The 19,230-nt window shown below is 39.8% G+C and overlaps 1 protein-coding gene across 6 annotated transcripts in view; it reads right to left on the minus strand.

Annotated features, from left to right (window-relative positions):
- Positions 1-19,230, minus strand: part of EPHA6 (EPH receptor A6) — an 855,214-nt gene that overhangs the window by 213,497 nt on the left and 622,487 nt on the right. For 5 of the 6 annotated variants that reach the window (XM_039534488.1, XM_039534472.1, XM_039534503.1 and 2 more), the window contains 2 exons: positions 12,529-12,576; positions 11,943-12,105 (listed from right to left, as the gene is read on the minus strand). In XM_039534488.1, coding sequence (XP_039390422.1) covers positions 11,943-12,105; positions 12,529-12,576 — 211 coding nt within the window. The remainder of the gene's footprint in view (positions 1-11,942; positions 12,106-12,528; positions 12,577-19,230) is intronic. The other variant, XM_039534481.1, reaches the window with a different exon arrangement.

Consider the following 19,230-nt stretch of genomic DNA (forward strand, 5'->3'; position numbering starts at 1 on the left):
ACAATATGCGTACATTGGACCAAATAGCTTGAATTGTGAGGTTTGACTCAGAAGAGTACACTTTGATATACCACGGATAGGCTTAGTGGTTTGTGTGGGGGAAAGTAACTCAGATATATGCTGTTCCAGAGCCATACATGCAAGAAATAAATAAGAGCTAGATTATGACTCATGAAGCAATTACAGCAGGGTGTGTGTGTGTGTGTGTGTGTGTGTGTGTGTGTGTGTGTGTGTGTGTGTGTGTGTGTGTGTGTGTGTGTGTGTGGTACCCAACCAAGCAGTCGCTGAAGACACTCTGCCTGTAGGTGTTGATGCTGGCAGAATGCCTTGGGAGCATTGGGGGAAAACATACTCTAAAGCAGCATCTACTATCTTCTCCATAAAGCCAATCAGTACCTCTTCACCACAATGGATGGGACAGGGCCCTGATCATATTCCCACTCCACTCATGCATGCCCTTTTAAGGCATGGGGTTCTCCAGACCTTATTAGCTAACCCCACCCACTTTCACACAGGGAATACAAGCATCAGCCTCTGGCTGCTTCATTTGTAGGTCTGTGCAGTGGAGAAGGGTATCCTGAGCTCATCTGGCCCATTCAGTAACAGACATAATCTACCAGTAAGTATTTATAACCAGCCAACAGAATGTAAATGTCCTCCCAGAAACAAGTGCACCAGATGTTAATAATTGTTAGCATTGGTGCTGAATGCAAGGCTTCCACTATTTTTACTGATGTTACTGAAGCATGTATATGTAGCATCTGATAATGGTTCAATGATGATTGTAAGCATCAAGTTAAGATTTTCAAATTCACCATCATTTATTTACTAATAGTTTCAGTAAATTCTCTTGCAGCAAACAGCCAAGGCCTGTTCGGAAAAAGCACCAATTACCATTAGTGTAGTTAGGATTGAAACAGTCCTATACTTCATTTATGTCCTTTCCCCTTGTTATTGAGCTCCTTGCTCCAGATAATCTTAGACTCCTTTCTTTACTCTCTACATAGAATATGTCAAGTCTAATCTCACTCTCATTTTTCTGCCTCTCTCCCCAATTCCTACAACCTGACTTTCTCTCTATTGTTCCCATACATTTTATTGTTATCTACTGTTTAGGATCCTTATGTCCATTAAACCTGGTGTCAGATTAAGCAAGATTTCCTCTAAAGTTGATACCAGTACATCTCTATAATGCATGTAGCTTTCCATATCTGCAGGTTAACCCACTGCGTTGTTCTTAGCCATCATGACACCTGGGATCAGGTTCATTGCAAGGATTTCTGAAACACTTTGCTTTATACCAGCGCTCTGCTTTGATTTTCAAAGACCAAATTTAGGTATCCTCAAAATAGAGGAATAGCTAATGAGAGGGAGAAGAGAAATGGCATAGAGATTTTTAAAAAATAGGGTTGAGCAGGGAAGGGAGGAGAGAAAAATGGTGTGAAGAAAGTAAGGAAGGGGATGACATCGGGAGTCTCAGCGTAGGCAAGGAATGAAAGGATACATTATAAACTGTACTGTGTTCAATCAGCAAATCTGACAGTTGGGATTTGGTACAGACTTTTCCAGCAATATTTTTGTTGAGCCTCCTTTCTGGTAACACTCCTAGCCAGCTATTGATTAGTGCTAATTCCAAATGGAAGTTCTATGCTCTACCACATTTCTGAGTAGTCACACAATATGAATTCTACAGCCTCTCTGATTAATTAATTTTTTTATTACTCCTACAGGGTCAGACAGTCCTCTTTCTGCTTCATGCACCACCATTAATAATCATTCCAAAATTTCTAGCTGTTCCTCGTAATGATGTATCTAATTTTATCCTAAATAATTGAAGCAGCACAAATTGCATTTCAACCAGTAAACTGGAGCAAGCATGACAGTAGTTTCCCACTGAAGGGAGGCTTAGTGCAATATTAAGGAAATGAAGGTTACTTGCAACTGGAGTTCTTTGAGATGACTCTGCATATTCATGCTCAGGCATAATGCGCCAACCAGTGCAGCCTAATGGTGGAGACTTCTCCAAAGTGCCCATTAAAGTGCACACATGCCTCCAGCTGCCCTCTCTTTGGCGTGTCTGAACATTCCGAGGGTGAAGCTATATAAGGAAGTGCTGCGCTCTGTACTGCCTCAATTCCTTCCACTGCTCACCCAGGGAAACCAAGACAGGACTCTGAGAAATAGGGGAAGGTGGATGGGAAGTGTGAATATGCAGAGTCATCTCAAAGAACTCTGGCTGCAAATAAGTAACCTTCAATTCTTTTTTGAATGGCTCTGCATATTCCCACTTTGGCAAGCCATCTGAAAACTCTGGAGGAGGGAAGAGTCCCAATTAATGACTGAAGCACAGCTCTACTAAATCAATCATCTGTTCTTGAAGCTATATCCAAAGCATAATGTTCAGTAAATGTATGGACTGACTTCCAAGTAGCAGCCTTACAGATTCCCCAATTAGGAACATGTTTAAAACAAACAAAAGATGCTGCCACTGATCTAAAGGAATTAGGTTTGACATCAGTAGGCACAGGAACTGCTGCTAATGTGTAACATTCAAGGATACATTGTTCTACTCATCTGGAAACAATCTGAGAAGACAGATGATAACCCGTATAATTCTTACCATATGAAACAAATAATATAGAAAGCTTCCTAAAACCTTTAGTTCTATAAAAATAATATGCTAAAACTCTTCTAGGATCTAAAGTATGTAAAGCAGATTCTCCTTTATTAGCATGTGGCTTTGGAGAAAACACTGGTAAATTTATTGTCTGATTGATATGAAACTCGGATACTATTTTTGATAAAAAACCTGGGATCAAGTCTAAGAACCACCTTCTCTTTATGAAAAACTAGTAAATGGTGGGTCTGCAATCAAAACATGCAATTTGCTCACCCTTCTGGCTGATGTTATAGCAATAATAAACAGTCTTAATAGATAAGTAAAATAAAGAACACTCTGCCTAGGGTTTAAAAGGTGGCTTCATAAGCAAATATAACATCAAATTAAGATCCTACAGTGGAACTGGATCTCTTGGGGGGGGAATACATTTTAAATAATCCCTTTTGAAACTTTTAAATCATATCATACTTGAACAACAATCTGTCATTGATCAAAAGACAAACTGAGAAAGCTGCCAAAAGAAACGTTATAGAGAAATTAAAGATAGGCCTTCAGACTTTAAATACATCAAATATCCAGGGAATGGAAGCTGTAACTGGTCAGTCAGATTTTCCCTGCATCCAAGAGACAAATCTAGTCCATTTCCTCATTTTGAACAAAGGAGGAACAAGATTGTTCAAAGTTAGTCAGAGTCTGATAGCCTAGGCCATCAGATAGAGAGACTGGAGTTTGCATGAAGAATCCTGCCATGCTGCTTGGATAACAGGTCTCGAGGCAAGTGTAGCAGTTTGTAGACCCCTTACAACAGCTGAAGCAGGTCCATATGCCATTGCTGTCTCAGCCAAGCTGGAGGGACCAGGATCAATGTCACCTTGTCCTGTCTTATCTTCCCCACCACGTTCTGAATTAATGGGAAAGGAGAGAGCATAGAGATGGCCTGTTCCCCAATGCATTAGAAAATCATCTGAAATAGACCGACTGTCCTTTCCCACTCTTGAACAAAAAAGACAACACTTACTGTTGAACCTAGTTGTAAACAGGTCTACAACTGGCTGACCCCAACTGGAGAAGATCTTTTGTATTATCTGGTCCTTTAATGACCACTCATGCATTTGAGAACTGTCTGCAGAGCTGATCTGCCAACACATTGCTTGCTCTCGCTAAATGCAGGGGTATCAGATAGACATTCTGTAGACTGTACACACTTATCCCAGAAAGTGATTGTCTCAGTACACAACACAGTAGACTGAGCACTTCCTTGCTTGTTGACGTAATACATAGAAGTCGTTTTGTCTGAGGCAGAAAAGATCTGAGAGCGAGGTGAATCACCCTCAATTCTAAAACATTTATGTGAAGATTCTTTTCCTGAGACACTCAGTGACTTTGAATGGTCAGAGAACCCAGATGAACTCCCTTATCCATTGTTCACTGCATCAGAGGTTATGGTGATGAATGGCAAAGGAGGATTGAAAATGATCCTTTTGAGGACATTGTTTCTGTTTGTTTACCACATTAAATAATCTAAATGTCTTGTGGCATGGTGACTGACATGTGAAGATTGTCCAGATTTGGCTTGTAAACCTGAGCCATCCAAAATTGCATTGGCCTCATTCTGAGACATGCAAATAGAGTGTCATAAGTAGTCGCTGCCTTGAGACCCATCAAATGTAAAAAGAAAATTACTTTCTGGGTCTAATGGCTATGAATCTTTTAAATAGATTGCACTATCTTCAAAAATCTCTCTTCTTGGAAGGAAAGCCATTTCTGCTACTGAGTCCAGTACATTTCCTATAAAGTGGATTCTCTAAGTTGCACAGAAATTTGACTTTTTGACCTTTAGAAGTAGCCCTAAATATGTAAGAAGGGAAGTTGTAAACTGGATGTGACTCAGTAGATCTTTTTGTGAAGTTGATTTTATCAATCATACCCTGTTTTCTGAGATGCGCTGCTTGTAAAGACTGCCGAGAGGACAAACAGCAGGACCTCATACTGAAAATATCTGTCCCACCACAAAACAGAGGTATTTCCAATGATTTGGCCAAATAGAAATATAGAAATATGTATTCTTTAAATTGAGAGTTGTGAACCAATCCATGGTGAGAGTGCGGGATGATAAAGGTGTGAATTAACATTGGAAAGTGAAACATTCGGATAAATGTGTTCAACCTTCTTAAATCTAAAATTGGACTAAAATACTCATCTTTTTTTTTGCACCAGCACCCATCTTGAATAAAACCCTTGCCCCACCCCTTTGTGAACTTCCTTTGTGCTCCCATCAAAAGCAATTTCTAAACTTCCTATAGAAGAACAACTTTTGTGAGATATTCCCTGAAAATGGAAGGATAAGGGGAGTTAAAAAGAAGTAGTATTTTGAACCGTAAGGCATATATTTTTCCTATTATTTCTATGACCTGTTTGCATGATGTAATAAGCCTGTCATAGCTGATAAAGTGGTCTAGGGGTAGGAAGGAGCTTTGCCAGTTGGTTCAAAACTTTTGACCATTGTGCCAGATCCGTGGCTATGTATTAAATGAAGCAGGATGAAGCAGATTTACTTTAACTTTGGTCTGGATCTGAATGAATTCTTCTTCTGTTGAGACTGCCAGAAAGAAGTTGTTTGCTGAAGATGTTGCTGAAGTTTCTGAGATGAAAAATATGAAGAAGGTTGAGCATAAAATGTTTTCTGGTAATGAAAACAAGGAGTAGGAGGTCTCTTAGCAGCGAGGAACTAATCCAGAGAATGAGCAGTAGATCTTGTCTCTTCTGACTTTTCCAAAAGCTCATCCATTTTGTTACTGAAAAAACTATCACCCTCAGAAGGGAGATCCTTAAACCTAGTGTCCACAGTCAATGATGAAGACCTTAACTATGCATGTCTTCTCAAAGTAACCACAGATGCTAAGGCTCTGGCTGAAGAATCAGAAGCATCAAAAGAAGCCCTGAGAGTATGTTTTGCCATATTTTGTCCCTCTGCCAAGATGGCATTGGCTAATTTCCTCTCATTGTCTGGTAACCCTTTCACAAACAACCATTTTCTCCCACAGATGGAATTGATAGTGGGACATTACCACCTGGTAATTAGCTATGCTAATATCTAAAGATTAAGGAGGAAAAGCCTGCCTTCCAAGGGCATCCAATTTCTCCCCTTTTCTATTTGCTGGAGTTGACTGGTCTTGACCAAACCTAAATCCATTACTCGCTGCTGCAATCACTAAAGAATTTGGTGCAGGATGAGTATAAAAATACAATACCCTCCTGTGGGATTTGATACAGTTTGTCTGCTTTTTAAGATGGGCTGACAGGAAGCAAGAGTAACCCAAATGCTCTTAGCAGGTTGCAAGAGACTATTCAAAATAGATAAAGACATTCTATTCCTTGAAGGAGGACCAAGAATGTCAGATAGTGGATGGAATGTCTCTTCCTCAGCAACTGAAGGTAAGTTCAAAGTAGATGCCAATTGATCCACCAAACTCAATTCTTTTTCTTCCTCAGACAATTTATCAGGCACTACTATCTGGGGTGCAGATGTACCTGGTGGAATCTGATCCAAAAAATTCTCAGCATCTGGATCTTATCAGCTGGAACATCATTACTCCATCCACAAAGTGGATGACCCAAGAGCCCAATAAAGCCATGGAGTCCAAGATTACCAGTCTCTCCAATAGTTAGTGTCCAGGAACATCTGCATAAGATGTGGTGGCACAAACTGACCAAAAGACTAAGGAAACCCAGCCTTGGGTGGCATAAATCTGGAGAGCTGAGGTCTTTTGACTCTTTCATGATCCTCTTCTACCTGTGGATCCAACCTTGGATCTGCAATGGGTCTCACTGCAAATAACTGCATTAGAGGACGAACTGACATGACAGGTGAGAAAGATCTGCCTGATGACCCTACAGAAATATTAAGAGGAGGAGGAAGCAGAGGTGGTTCTATCCTATGTCTCTTTTCAGGAGCAGGGGATTTAGACCTTGGAACTGATGAGGACTTCCTCTTCCTGTTCCCCAAGAAACTCTCACTTGGATCTGAAGAATGATCAGGGGCCAAACAGTGAATATCGTCTACTACTGTAATAATCCTCTTCGGATCTGATGTTGGTACAGGGGTTTATAAAGACAATAGTGACAATCTTACAGATTTAGGCATCACCAGATCCAGAGAAAGACTCAACTCAGTAATTCTGGATCATAAAATAGAATGTGGAACTGACTTGGGTGTCAGACTTGGTACTAGAGAAGATGGATCCAAATTGGATGGAACTGATAAATGTGATCCATGGGATCTGGCATTCCTGACTGTGGCTGTCTTCTCCTTTGTCTTCTTCTTTGTAATGGACACATTTGGAACCTAGGCATAGGGTCCTTATCTCCAGACTGAATAGATGGCGCCTCTGACACCCTGGCAGCTTTAACAGGAGGTTATGATGAAATGGGAATGTACGGCAGAACCAGCGAAGGCACGGATCCCTGGGACTTCTCAGAAATCTTAGCCTTACTTGTTGATGCAATCAGAGACAATATGGGCCTCTTAGTCTTCAGATCCAAAGATCTCCTGGAACCCAAATGGTTAACAGAGAGATCTTCCTTAAATAGGACCACCTGCAGCCTATTATGCCCCTCCACATGTGGTGTGAAAGTGTGATGGAACACTCAGAGGAGGAGTGACCCTTGGTGAACACTTAAGGCATCTCACACGGGCATCCAATACCTGGAAGACGGTTGGGCAGAAAGTACATCCCTTAAAGCCCGGCTTATTCTTCATCTTCTTCTGATCTGTCACCCTTATATAGCCTCAGTGCCCCTTTATATAGCCTTGCCCTCAGAATGTTCATGAACACTGAGGGGAGGTATAGAAATGGGGAGCACATGTGCTCTAACAGGCACTGCTGGGAGAAGGGGCTCCTGTTAGATTGCATCAGTTGGTGCCTTCCCCATTGGTGGGAATATGCAGAGCCACTCAAAGAACAATAACTTTATAAGATATTTTTAAACCTTATTGTATACTCTTACGCTACAGAGTAAGTCATCCGGTTTCATTTTAATCATGAGATATTTTCCTTTGATATTTTAGCCTCCCCTTTCCCCAGATAGTGGTTAATTATACTATATTATTACCTTAGCATTAGCAAACCCCCCCAGAAACCAAAACCAGCATGTTTGACAAAGCTCTTATCCCTTTAACAGCTAATGCAGTAAAAGAGGTTTGCAATGGCTATATGTATCCATCTTGTTTCTGATAGTCCAGGGTATAAAACTTTGTTATTATCTTTCATTTCTAAAATCCCTGTGAAATTGCTTTGTATAAACCATGGAACATTTGAAACATTTAAATAAAAGCTATAGCTTTCAATCCCAACCTGAGAGTAAAACTCCACATCCAAGTAAATACTTTGATTGTGTTTATAACTATTACAAAACCAAAAACATTACAATCTATTCTATATTAAGGAAATATTTTTATGCTTGCTTTATTACTCAAATATATTTCTCCTAAAATACTTGTATTAAATTTCATCCAATGAGTTTTCAAGCAATTTTCTCTCTTGCAATAAATTACTTCATTAGTATTCTAGATACCACTGAGGGATATGTCTGTATTATTTTATTATTATTAGCAGTAAATATTCATATTCTGATAGTACTGATATGCCTCAGGTCCCAGGTGCTTGGTCCTGTACAAACACACATAAGAAACAATCCTTGCCCTGAAGGAATTACCATCTAAAGCAGATGTGGATTCAACACACAAGCAAATGAGCAAGGTGGAGAATTGGCAGAATTTGTTTGTTACACATATTTTAAGTTCTTTTGTTTCCTTTTTTTGGTTTGTTTTAAACTGGGGTTGAAGGAAGGGAATTGGAAAAGAAAGAAGGGGCAGAGGAATAGTCACAGGTTGTCAACTGTCTATCTATGTTTAGCAGGCTGAGTTTTGTGTGCATCATGATAGAGACAAGTCAGGCAACGATTGCTAACTAGAAGGAGCTAAATGTACTTGTCTTACAGTTTAGGAAATACCATCTGCAGTTAATTCTCTCTGACACCTCAGACTACAGGAACAATTGAAGATGTGGAGAACACAACTCTAGCTTCAACTGACAGCAGTGCGTCAGCCCCTTATTAGTGTTGAGATATTGATTTGTCATTTTACTTTTTCTTCCCTGGGTTTTGAACTCACCCTAATGAAAGGGCTAAAGTCCGCTGCTGTCAGTGTCTTCCTCATTTGTCACAATCACATGTGATTACACTTTACACATACTGGGTGAGACTGAGTCCAGCCTTTATCCATCCTTCTCTTTTTTTACACCCCCAATTATTTGCGGACATAGCAGATTAAGTACCTCATGATGGTCTAAGTTAACTATATTAAAATGTGGTTGCAAATAACTTTGGCCATAAAATTGCATCTCTCTGTGTTCCTTCTGAACTGTAAAGAATCCCCAAACTATGTTTTCATGTATGGGGCACTAATCATTTCAAGCTAACTTGTTACAGTCTGGCAATATGTTGAATGCCTATCTAAGGTTTGTCCATGCCTAGACACATCCAATACTCGAAATGCAGTTCTCATGTTTGGCACACAGCTTGCCAGGGTAAGCACCCTGGCGGGCCAGGCTGGTTTGTTTACCTGCCGTGTCTGCATGCCCGGCCGATCGCAGATCCCACTGGTCGTGGTTCGCTGTCCCAGGCCAATGGGGGCGGTGGGAAGGGCAGCCAGTACATCCTTCAGGCTGTGACGCTTCCTGCCGCCCCCATTGGCCTGGAGCGGCGAACCGCGATCAGTGGGAGCTGCGATCAGCCGGGCCTGCGGACACGGCAGGTAAACAAACCGGCCTGGCCTGCCAGGGTGCTTACCCTAGCGAGCCGCATACCAAAGATTGCCGACCCCTGGAATACACCACCACTTGGGGTCTTTCAGGGAGACTTAGGAGAAACGTAGTGATTTTAGTTTGCTCTGGATTCAGGAAAACCTTTTCATTTTTGTTCCACATAGATTCGCACACCATTACATTTTGTTTTGAGTTAAGCATTTCAACAAACTAAATAATTCCTAATCTAACTCAGCTGAAACAGTCACATGCTAATTACAGGTCAAAACAACTGAGTTCCCAATGATTTCCACTTGAAACCATCAGTGAGCCCAGACTGACTCAAAACTCAGCCCAGATTTACCAAAATGTTAGCAAGGTGGGCCTGAATTTTTGGTCTGCAGTAAAATGTGAGAGAGCCATACAATATGGATATTGAATAATATTATTAGTTACAATACTTAAAATGTTTGCATGCCAATGACTCCTTTGCTGCAGCAAACAAAACACCCAAAATAATAAAGATGTTTTCTATACTTCACATAATATACATTTTCAGAATGAGAAAACTACTAATCACAACCTCTTGGTGCATACATAAAAAAGGAACTTCCTTCCTTTTTGAGATCTGCTTTACACTTGGTCCTTTATCTCGAGAAGCAGGGGCTCCTGGGTTTAGATACAGAGGTGCAGATTCAATCCTGACAGACAGCCTGCCCAGGAGCATCATCACAGATGGTGGCCCTTATGGTGGTTTGAACTGCTGTAGACCTCAGACATTTGGGATGAGGTTGTCTGGCCAGAGTGAATGTAATACCACAACCACATTTGTAATGACACCACTGTCATCTGGATCTGAATGCATAAGCCTATACTGTTTCAGCTAAAGGGCCAAGGATAAACTTTTCAAAAGCATATCAATGACTTAGGAGCCTGAGTCACATTTTTTCAAAAATAACTTAGGCACTTTGGTTATTCATATAGCTTTATTCCTATTTTTCAGTGATCGAACTAAAAAAGTAAAATATATATTTTGGGTCACACAAAACGTGTTTCATTTTCAAAATGTTCATTTTTTACCTTTTTGAAAAAATAAAAATGAAGTAAAATTCAAAAGTTGAAGTGTTTCATTTAAAAAATGGCAAACCAAAACATTTAGAGTATGCAGATTTTTTGAAAATCCCAGTCAGTGCCTATCTGCATCTTAAGGTACTTAGATACCTTTAAAAACCTGGCCCTAGGTTATTTTTGAAAATGGTATTTAAGAGTTTAAGCTTAGAGGCACTTCAGGTATTTTTACCCCAAGTCCATTAGTGTAGAGTCAGGAGCAGTCTCAATGTTTATCTGAGATATTATGTATGAAAGGGATTAGCTATGAACTATTGTCTGGAGAAGCAAATTTAAATTGAATTGACATTTTAGTAACTAATTCTTTACATTCTTAGCTTCTGAATTGCTTTTGGTTGAATGGTCACCGACAGTCCCATAACCTTTGACTGGTAAACAGTTTGTCTGGATGCCATATTAGGGATCCATAGTTCCGTACTGGTACAAAAGTCACTTTCCCATAATAGTACAGAATTAGAATACATTTTCCAATTTGTCATAGGATTTCAACTCGTGATCCAGCTGATCATTCCTGGATTAATTTGAAATCTCTATGTTAAATACATTCATTTACATTTTGTCAGCAATATTATATGACCCTCTTCATGAGACTTCTGTAATTTTTTATTTATCTATGAAGTCTATTTTGAAAATGTATACATTTATAAGACTTCAGTCTATACTTCAGCTTAAGCAGTATGAAGTTCAACACATTAATGAGACATGGTATGGGTAAGTGGTTAATTAATGTAATTTCACTAATGAACGTTTTAATGTGATATGTTTACTAATTTTCTATCAAATATTTACAAACATCCTAACTGGGATTTTAATGGGGGCTTAGGTTTCATTACAGAAGTTGTTCACAGATCTTTCTGAGGCTTTTTATATGCTTGCTTCTTACTTGGGTATTTAGCAGACTTACTGTTTGATTGGAAATACACATAATTGTTTCCATTCCATTATTCTTAGATAATGGGAGTACTGAAAGCCAACAGATGAAAGGCTCTCTGTGAGACGATGTTAGGTTCTAGGGTCTTGCATGAACGCACAGGACTGTTCTGCTGGTATCCATACCTTGTGGGTCTTATAAGCTCCATTTCAGGAGGATACAAGGTGGAAAGTCTCTAGGGAAAGAAAGGGGTTGGGGTGAGGAAATCTTGCAAGGAAAAAAGTCTCCTTCAATGTTCATCTCGGGCTGATTTTTATTTTTGTTGTTCCTAAGTTCAATATAAAGGGAACCCCCTCAGGGGATGTGTGAAAAAGTTTTTGTTTTTTTACATTAACCCAGTGGGCATTCTGTGTTGCATGTGTGGTGAATACTCAGCTCATTCATACTCCCAATGTCTGACTGACTTAGAATTAGACACTACTTCTATGGTAGTCACATTTGTCCCTTCCTTAAGACTTACTTTCATCTCCAGTTTCAAATTCAAACTTCTGGCTATAGCCGCTGTATCCTGCTGGAGTCCTGACTCTGATATGAAATATATATTTGGTGGCTGGCTTGAGACCTGTGATGATAACACTTGGAGCCTTGGACCTTGTGGAGGAATAGCTGAGCTGCTCATGCTCCTGATGGACAAAAGAGGGGAGAAATGATATCAAGTTGAGTTTTGCAAAGTTTGTAATAACAATAGTCCAAATAGAAAGCTCTGCTTTTTTCTTATGAATGTAAAAGTTGTTCATAAAAGGAGGTGCAGGTATGAATTCTAGTACTCTCATATTGTGCTATCATCACAATGTATGACATGACTTTGGATTAGAAATATTTTAAGAAATTCTGCTTATTCTTTCATACAATGCATATTGTACCTTTGTGATTTGGGTTAGTAATTATACTGTAGTCAAAATAATATAGTATTAATACAAAACTACATTCACAGAAAATGGCAGCTGAAATGGCAGCTACATATTTTGCACAATGGACAAATTAGAAGTTCAGTAAGTACTAGTAAAGTGTAAAGATGTGGGAGTATTCAAATACCCGCTACTCACTTCTACCCGCAGGTAGTGCCAAAATGCCGGCGCTATCCGTGGGTAGGCCTGTAGGTAAAAGAAAATACAGATTAACTTTTTTTTAGTTTGAAAACTTCTAGCATGGTTCAACTGCTTTGTTGTTGCTGAACTTAATTTTTCTCTCCAGTTAGCTGTAATGTGATTCTATATAAATTCCCTGGCACACTATAATGAAAAACATTCTTTGCAGAATTCCCATGTTAAGTATTTTCCAGATGATTCCAGGAGTTGTTGAGAACCCCCAACTCCTACTGAAGTCACAGGGAGTTACAGGTGCTCAGCACCTCTCAAGATCAGGTCTTTAGTAGAAAGGTTCACTCTATCAGATTGCTGCTCAAACACAGTAATACGTAGTTTTGCACACAGAGCATGCTGGTGATAGTTTTTTAGGACATGGTGAGGGTGTGATATAACAGAGCAGAGTTATTTCATTAGTTACTGCCATTCCATAATTCAGTAATCTGTAATCTTTTACACAATGCCTACAGGTCACCTTTATTGTGCTAGAGAATGTCTCATCTACAATTCAGGCTGAAGCAGAATTGTTCATACTCTCGATAATATAATAGCGATACTCACAGGGCACCACAAATGTATACATGCACTGACATTATGCTACGTGCTATATTAAGCTATTCAAAAGTTGTTCCTAGCTTGTTAATGTGGAGAAGATGCAGCAGAGAAAAGAGCAGCTTTCAGTTACATTGCAGAAATTTACTACTTTTTAACAATATACATATGCTTTTACATGAAGCATGGCATGGCAAACATATTAAGCCAGATTCATCCCTGATGGAACCTCACTGAGTACAATGGAGTTACCCCAAAGATGAATTTAGCATCAATGCTTCCACTGGCCGGGATACAGCAAAATCAACTAACTAAACCACATCAGGATTTCACACAGATAAGTGTTGGTATTTGGGGCTGGGGAAACATCAACCAAAATTTAAGATTATTACAACCAATGCCCACTGTTCAAATTCTGGAGATAATTTGAGAAACTGTATTAAGAGAAAATCCTCAAGTTGCTACTTATTTAAAGCAGACTGTTATTAAATTTTGAAATAACAACCAATGCTACATAACATAAAAACAAAATATGTAACGTAAAATATATATGTACATATGGAGGGAGAATACAGATAATACAAATAAACAACAGAATTTTAAAAACTGATAAAATGGTACTCTACGGTATCAAAAGGCAAAACGATTCTGCTAAATCTCACACACATTTTAACCATTTTATTTAGATCAATTTTGTGACCCTTAAACTTCCATTTTCTAGGAAGTTTGACAAAATTGGTTATTTTCCCTTCAAGAGAGGCAAAAGTGCTAATTCTGATTTTCAAAGCTGCTGAATAGAGTCACTTTTTGTTTGAGAATGGGCTCTCTTTAATTGGAAAAACAGTAGTTCCTCTGTACCAGCTTAGGTCTCTGGTTCTTAAGGCCTGTGATGATAACACACAAAGCGTTGGCTACCAGGGACTCGCTCAGCTTTATCCCCAAGGACATGGTGGAGCTCAGTGGACAATATCACATAGTAACAGTTTGTATTATCTTTTCTAAGAATTTCTGCAGAGCTTGAGGTACATGTGGGTGTGGGGCCCTGTCTACAAAGCATATGCTTGCATGGAGGAGCACAGGGTCACAGAGGGGCTCTTGGAAGAGTCCATAATAGGGGGAAAATAGGGCTGCAGGAATGTGAAACCCTTTTGCAGGGAGAGATAAAAGGCATGCAAATGGTCTCCCCTCTGTATATGGATCAGGGTCAATATGCAACAAGTATAGTGTTCCTTCATGTTAACAGTTATACTTCACTGTAGTTTTCAGTCAATTTAGGATACTTATCAGAAACGTAATTTGAGAGAACACACAGGGTGAACGTGTGAAGCCTGAGTTAAAGAGGTAAATACAGTGTAAACCAGAAAAGTACCTAATGCTAGCTCACAGCCAAAAATATGAAGTTCTGGGCCTCTAAGTGCAAAAAGAATTCACGGAGACTATAACTGGCCATTTACATATGGAGTCAGCTGTTCTGTTTGCTAATGTGGGTTGGAGCCACTGTGTCCACAAATGGAAATCTGCCTTTAAATGATATTCTCCCTACTCAGTACTGTTAAGGAACTATACACTACTGTATATATATAAATACTAATAGAAGCACTAGAGACCATGGGAGCCATCATTTTCTCCTGAGTACAGGTCACAATGTCAGAGCTGAATAAATACTATGTATGGCAAATTGCCAGCACTATTATGATGGGTCCTGCACTTTCTCCTCTTGTGGGGGTTCAGGGCATCGTTTCTCACCCCTGAACTGTGGTATCAACTGTCCCACTAGTGTCCCAGAAAAGGGGAGTGGAGAGGAAGGGACCCGAGCCCACCCTCTACTCTGGGTCCCAGCCCAGGGGCCCTAGGGATAGCGGTAAACCACTTGAACTAGCGATTCCTTCCCCTAGGCTACTTCCCTCTCCAGTCCTTCAGCTTGTGAGGCTTCCTGCCCTCTCTCCACTTAGGCGAAGTTTCTCCCAACCCCCTCTGTAGAGTCCCTCTGCTCTGCACAGGCTGGGTTTCCCTTTACCTAGGGTCTTGGTCTTCTGGCCCACCACAGCACGTCCCCAAACTGCTCTCCGCTCCAACACCAAACCACTCTGCTTCAACTCCTTCAAACTGCTTTCCTCCAGACTGTTCTCTGCTCCAACACCAAACCACTCTGCTTCAACTCCTCCAACTGTCTGATTGAAGTAGGGGTTTTTTATCAGGTGACTGGCTTCAGGTGCTCTAATTAATCTGTAGCATCCTCTCTTCTCTCTACAGGGAATAAGGCTCTCATCATCCTGGGGCTTACATATCTCCCATCTATCACTCTCCTGCTGCCCTCTGGCTGTGCTATATCACATATGTTATAGTAAAGAATAATATTACAGGGTTCTGCCACTTATAGTATATCAATGTTTATTTAAAATCAATGAATGATGAACACAGAAAAATGTAAAAGAGCAATCTAATATTTTCTCCTTTCCTGGGTTATATCAACCTGATGGATACATGTAGACATGGTTGTTGAGAGAAGCAGCAGTATCTAAAGGAATGACTTAAACCTTGGGAGCAAGGAATGTCTATTAATCACATCTCTGTGGGCATGGGAAAGGGCAACCTCCCATCTCTTCTTCAGTTTCCTTATCTGTAAATTGGAGATAATGCTACTTAGCTACCTCAAAAGGGTGATGTGAATTTAATTAGTTATCATTTTCATAGCCTTAAAATACAGCACATACTTGTGTCAGATGTGACACCTTGGGAGCATGGAATTTTCAAAAGGCTGTTATACTGGGATGTGCCAGATGCCATAGGCACTGGGATTAGTAACAAACTTGTGTATCTATGAATATTATATGTAACTTTGGGCACTAGGGATTGTATACTAGCTTCACAGAAAGTTACCAAGCTTCCACAAGGAACTAAAACAAGTGAGGAGTAATTACCACAGATCGAGAGAGAGGGAAACAACTCCAGAGAAGAACCTCCCCTTGGGATGAATTGCATATGCTGGTTCAGCCCAGTTCAAGAGGGCCAGGAGACAAAGAAAGATCTTGTGATATCAAGGGCCAGCCTGAACTGTTGGAGGGGACCCTCATTTTGATCCAAAAATTGACCTGAGAATGTAACCAAAAGGGCACAACCCTGCTGGAAGGATGTGAAGAACTGGACCCTTCCTGGGTCTCCATTTGGAAGATGGCTGACACGTGGTAAGCTTAGCATGCAGGGAGACTGTTTATTGGTTTATGACAGGTTTTCTCTGTGATGATTTGTCCTAAAATCTAGGTTTTGTGAAAGCTGCTGGTCACTGGGTACTACGGTCACTGTCCCTGGAGAGAGTGCAAACTGCAGGTGTTAGACTAATGTCAGACTTGCTGGGATACTCACAGTGAATTGCAGGGGAACTGCAAGCCCAAATTTTTGGTCTGGAGGGATAGAGATTTGGGACCTTGTTCACAGAGAGGTAATGGCTAGAAGCCAGAGACCTAAAGGGGTGCCCTGGAGGAGACCCTGGAGGGGGCAGAGGTGTAGTTAACGCTACCAGAATTGTAACCATCCTCACAGGAAGCAAAGGTACTTGAAAGATGGAAGAGTCTTGAGCTAGTTAGAAAGTCTACCAGGAGAAAGCAGGGAGTCAGGAGAAGCTGAAATTGTCTGTGGTGTTGCTTCAGGAGAAGAGACCAGCAAAGTTTGATGGTATAAGCCACCATACGTGTATTTTTTTATGTTTGTTTGGTTTTGTTCTAATATCTGTCACTAATCTGAGCTATAACCATTTAGGTGCCTGAAATATTGAAGTGTGCGTTACCACTTTGGCCATTCAGTACTTTTATATTTTGATTGTCTGTCAGTCAGTTCATCACTCTTTCCATAGGTAAGCAAAGCTGTCAACAGGAAAGGAGTAGAATGGATAACCAATCTAAAGAAAATACAAGAGGTCAGAACCCAGCCAAACATCACTTTAATTGGATTATGTACCAGGAAAGGCTGAGGTGAAGTGAGGTGAGCCATGAACAGGAGAACATAAAATGGAGAGAGGAGGGGACAGGGTGACTCCAAAGGTGCTTGAAATCTCACCAGCACAATGAATGATGTGGACAAAGTGAGAGAGGGTGTGTTATTAAAGGTTAAATAATATGGAGGGCCAAGAAGAAAACAGGGTATAAGGACATTAGATAAGATATTATAAATCACATTGACAAGGTGATCACACTGGGAGGAATAAATCGGTTATGGAAAATCTGGAATCAGAATACAGTAAAGGGGGTGGGGCATGTGTCTTAAAAATGCTAGGTTAGCCTGCATATTAAATCCCTCGTCTCCAACACCCATAAAATATTCTAGTCATGCGTCTTTTCTAATTTAAAATATTTACTAAAGAAAACTTTTGAATCAACATTTTAAAGACTGCTCTTAATTTTGGCAGGCCAAAAAGTCAGAGACATTAGCAGTATTGGCAATCTCAACATCTGAATCAAGCACCCCAAATCATGAGAATGGTTTATAGAAATCTGAGATTAAAAAACAAAATAAAACAAAAATCATTTGAGGTTCTTTTGTTTGCCTTCCAGTTTTTAAAGCCTGGAGGTCATGTTTTCATGCTTTTCTCTGCACCCATGAGGGCTAAAAATATTTTTCTTTAAATGAAAGCTCAGATTATCATACTCACAAGACTGCAGGAGCGTGGTTCTAAGCATAACACCAATTATCATGAGAGTCATGATAAAAATCATGTATCAGAGGGGTAGCCATGCTAGTCTGGATCTGTAAAAGCAGCAAAGAGTCCTGTGGCATCTTATAGACTAATAGATGTATTGGAGCATGAGCTTTCGTGGGTGAATACCCACTTCGTTGGATGGGTATTCACCCATGAAAGCTCATGCTCCAATACGTCTGTTAGTCTATAAGGTGCCACAGGACTCTTTGCTGATAAAAATCAGGACAGTTGGCAACACTGATTCAGCCAAACCAACCATAAGTGACACCACGAAGCCTAAACAACAGCCTACTACAACAGCAGAACCCAAGTATGACTTTAGGTGCCATTCCTGGTTTCAAATTAGCATTGGCTCGGTTACAAAGACCACAAATCAATCTTTACTCACACGGTGCTTTTTTACCTACAAATCACCTCGGACATGGGTTCTAAAATTTATCAGTAAGGAACCAGGGACTACAGAATTTGTGAGCCCTCAGAGACATGTCACCAGGCTTGTAGTGTAGAAAAGATAAACTACAGCTCAGAACTGTACTATCCTTGGTGGAAGAGTGACCTATGTTACATTTTGCATTATTAATTTGAACACTATCCTATGAAAAGTTGACATGTATAGCCAAACAGTAGAAAGAAGAATTCTGTTGAAAACAACCTATCACCTCGGTTGTTTTACTAGCAGAATATCAAATAAGATTATTTAACAGCAGAGGGCTGACCAGAGTTCCTGTTCATTTCAATGAATTCTGAACATAAGGATAGTTAACTTTACATATGTAATGTCCTGTGGATAATGTCTATATGTCCTACAGCACACTTTGTCAACATTCTCACCTAAAAGGTTTTATCACCTCAGAAATTAAGATGCAAAAATCAATATTTTATTCAATGTCCTCCTTACTGTGAGATCTTGGGATATATTTTCCATTTTAATTTGTTAAAGTTCCTCACTTTTGCAAAGTTACCTGACTTACTTTTCTGATGTTTTATTCCTCTATTGTATTATAGTTTGCATTTCATTGTTCTATTTGTGAAAACTGAATAAGAAAAAACTAATTACCAGATACACGAGGTGGATGTAGTGATCATTTTAAGAGGAGGATTAATGTACTACATTACACTGACCATTCCCTAGTGTAATAAAAAAGCAAACAGATAGACAATTGTGAGTTCTCTTTCTTTCCTCTCCATTTATTTTATTTAGGAACAGTGGTACAGTAAAGCTGAAACACAGAAGTTGTGAATTATAGACTCATAGATATAGGGAAAAGAGAAAGAACAGAAGAAGACGGGAGTCCATTATAAATATCAAAATTGGGAACCTTTAATTTAAGATCATAGAAAATTTATAGAGTTTCAATAACATCAATCACATGAAATGAGCCCCTCTTCAAAAAATCTAAACCTATGGCCAAAAAGGC

Source organism: Mauremys reevesii, linkage group 1, assembly GCF_016161935.1.
Source record: "Mauremys reevesii isolate NIE-2019 linkage group 1, ASM1616193v1, whole genome shotgun sequence".
Lineage (NCBI taxonomy): Eukaryota > Metazoa > Chordata > Testudines > Geoemydidae > Mauremys > Mauremys reevesii.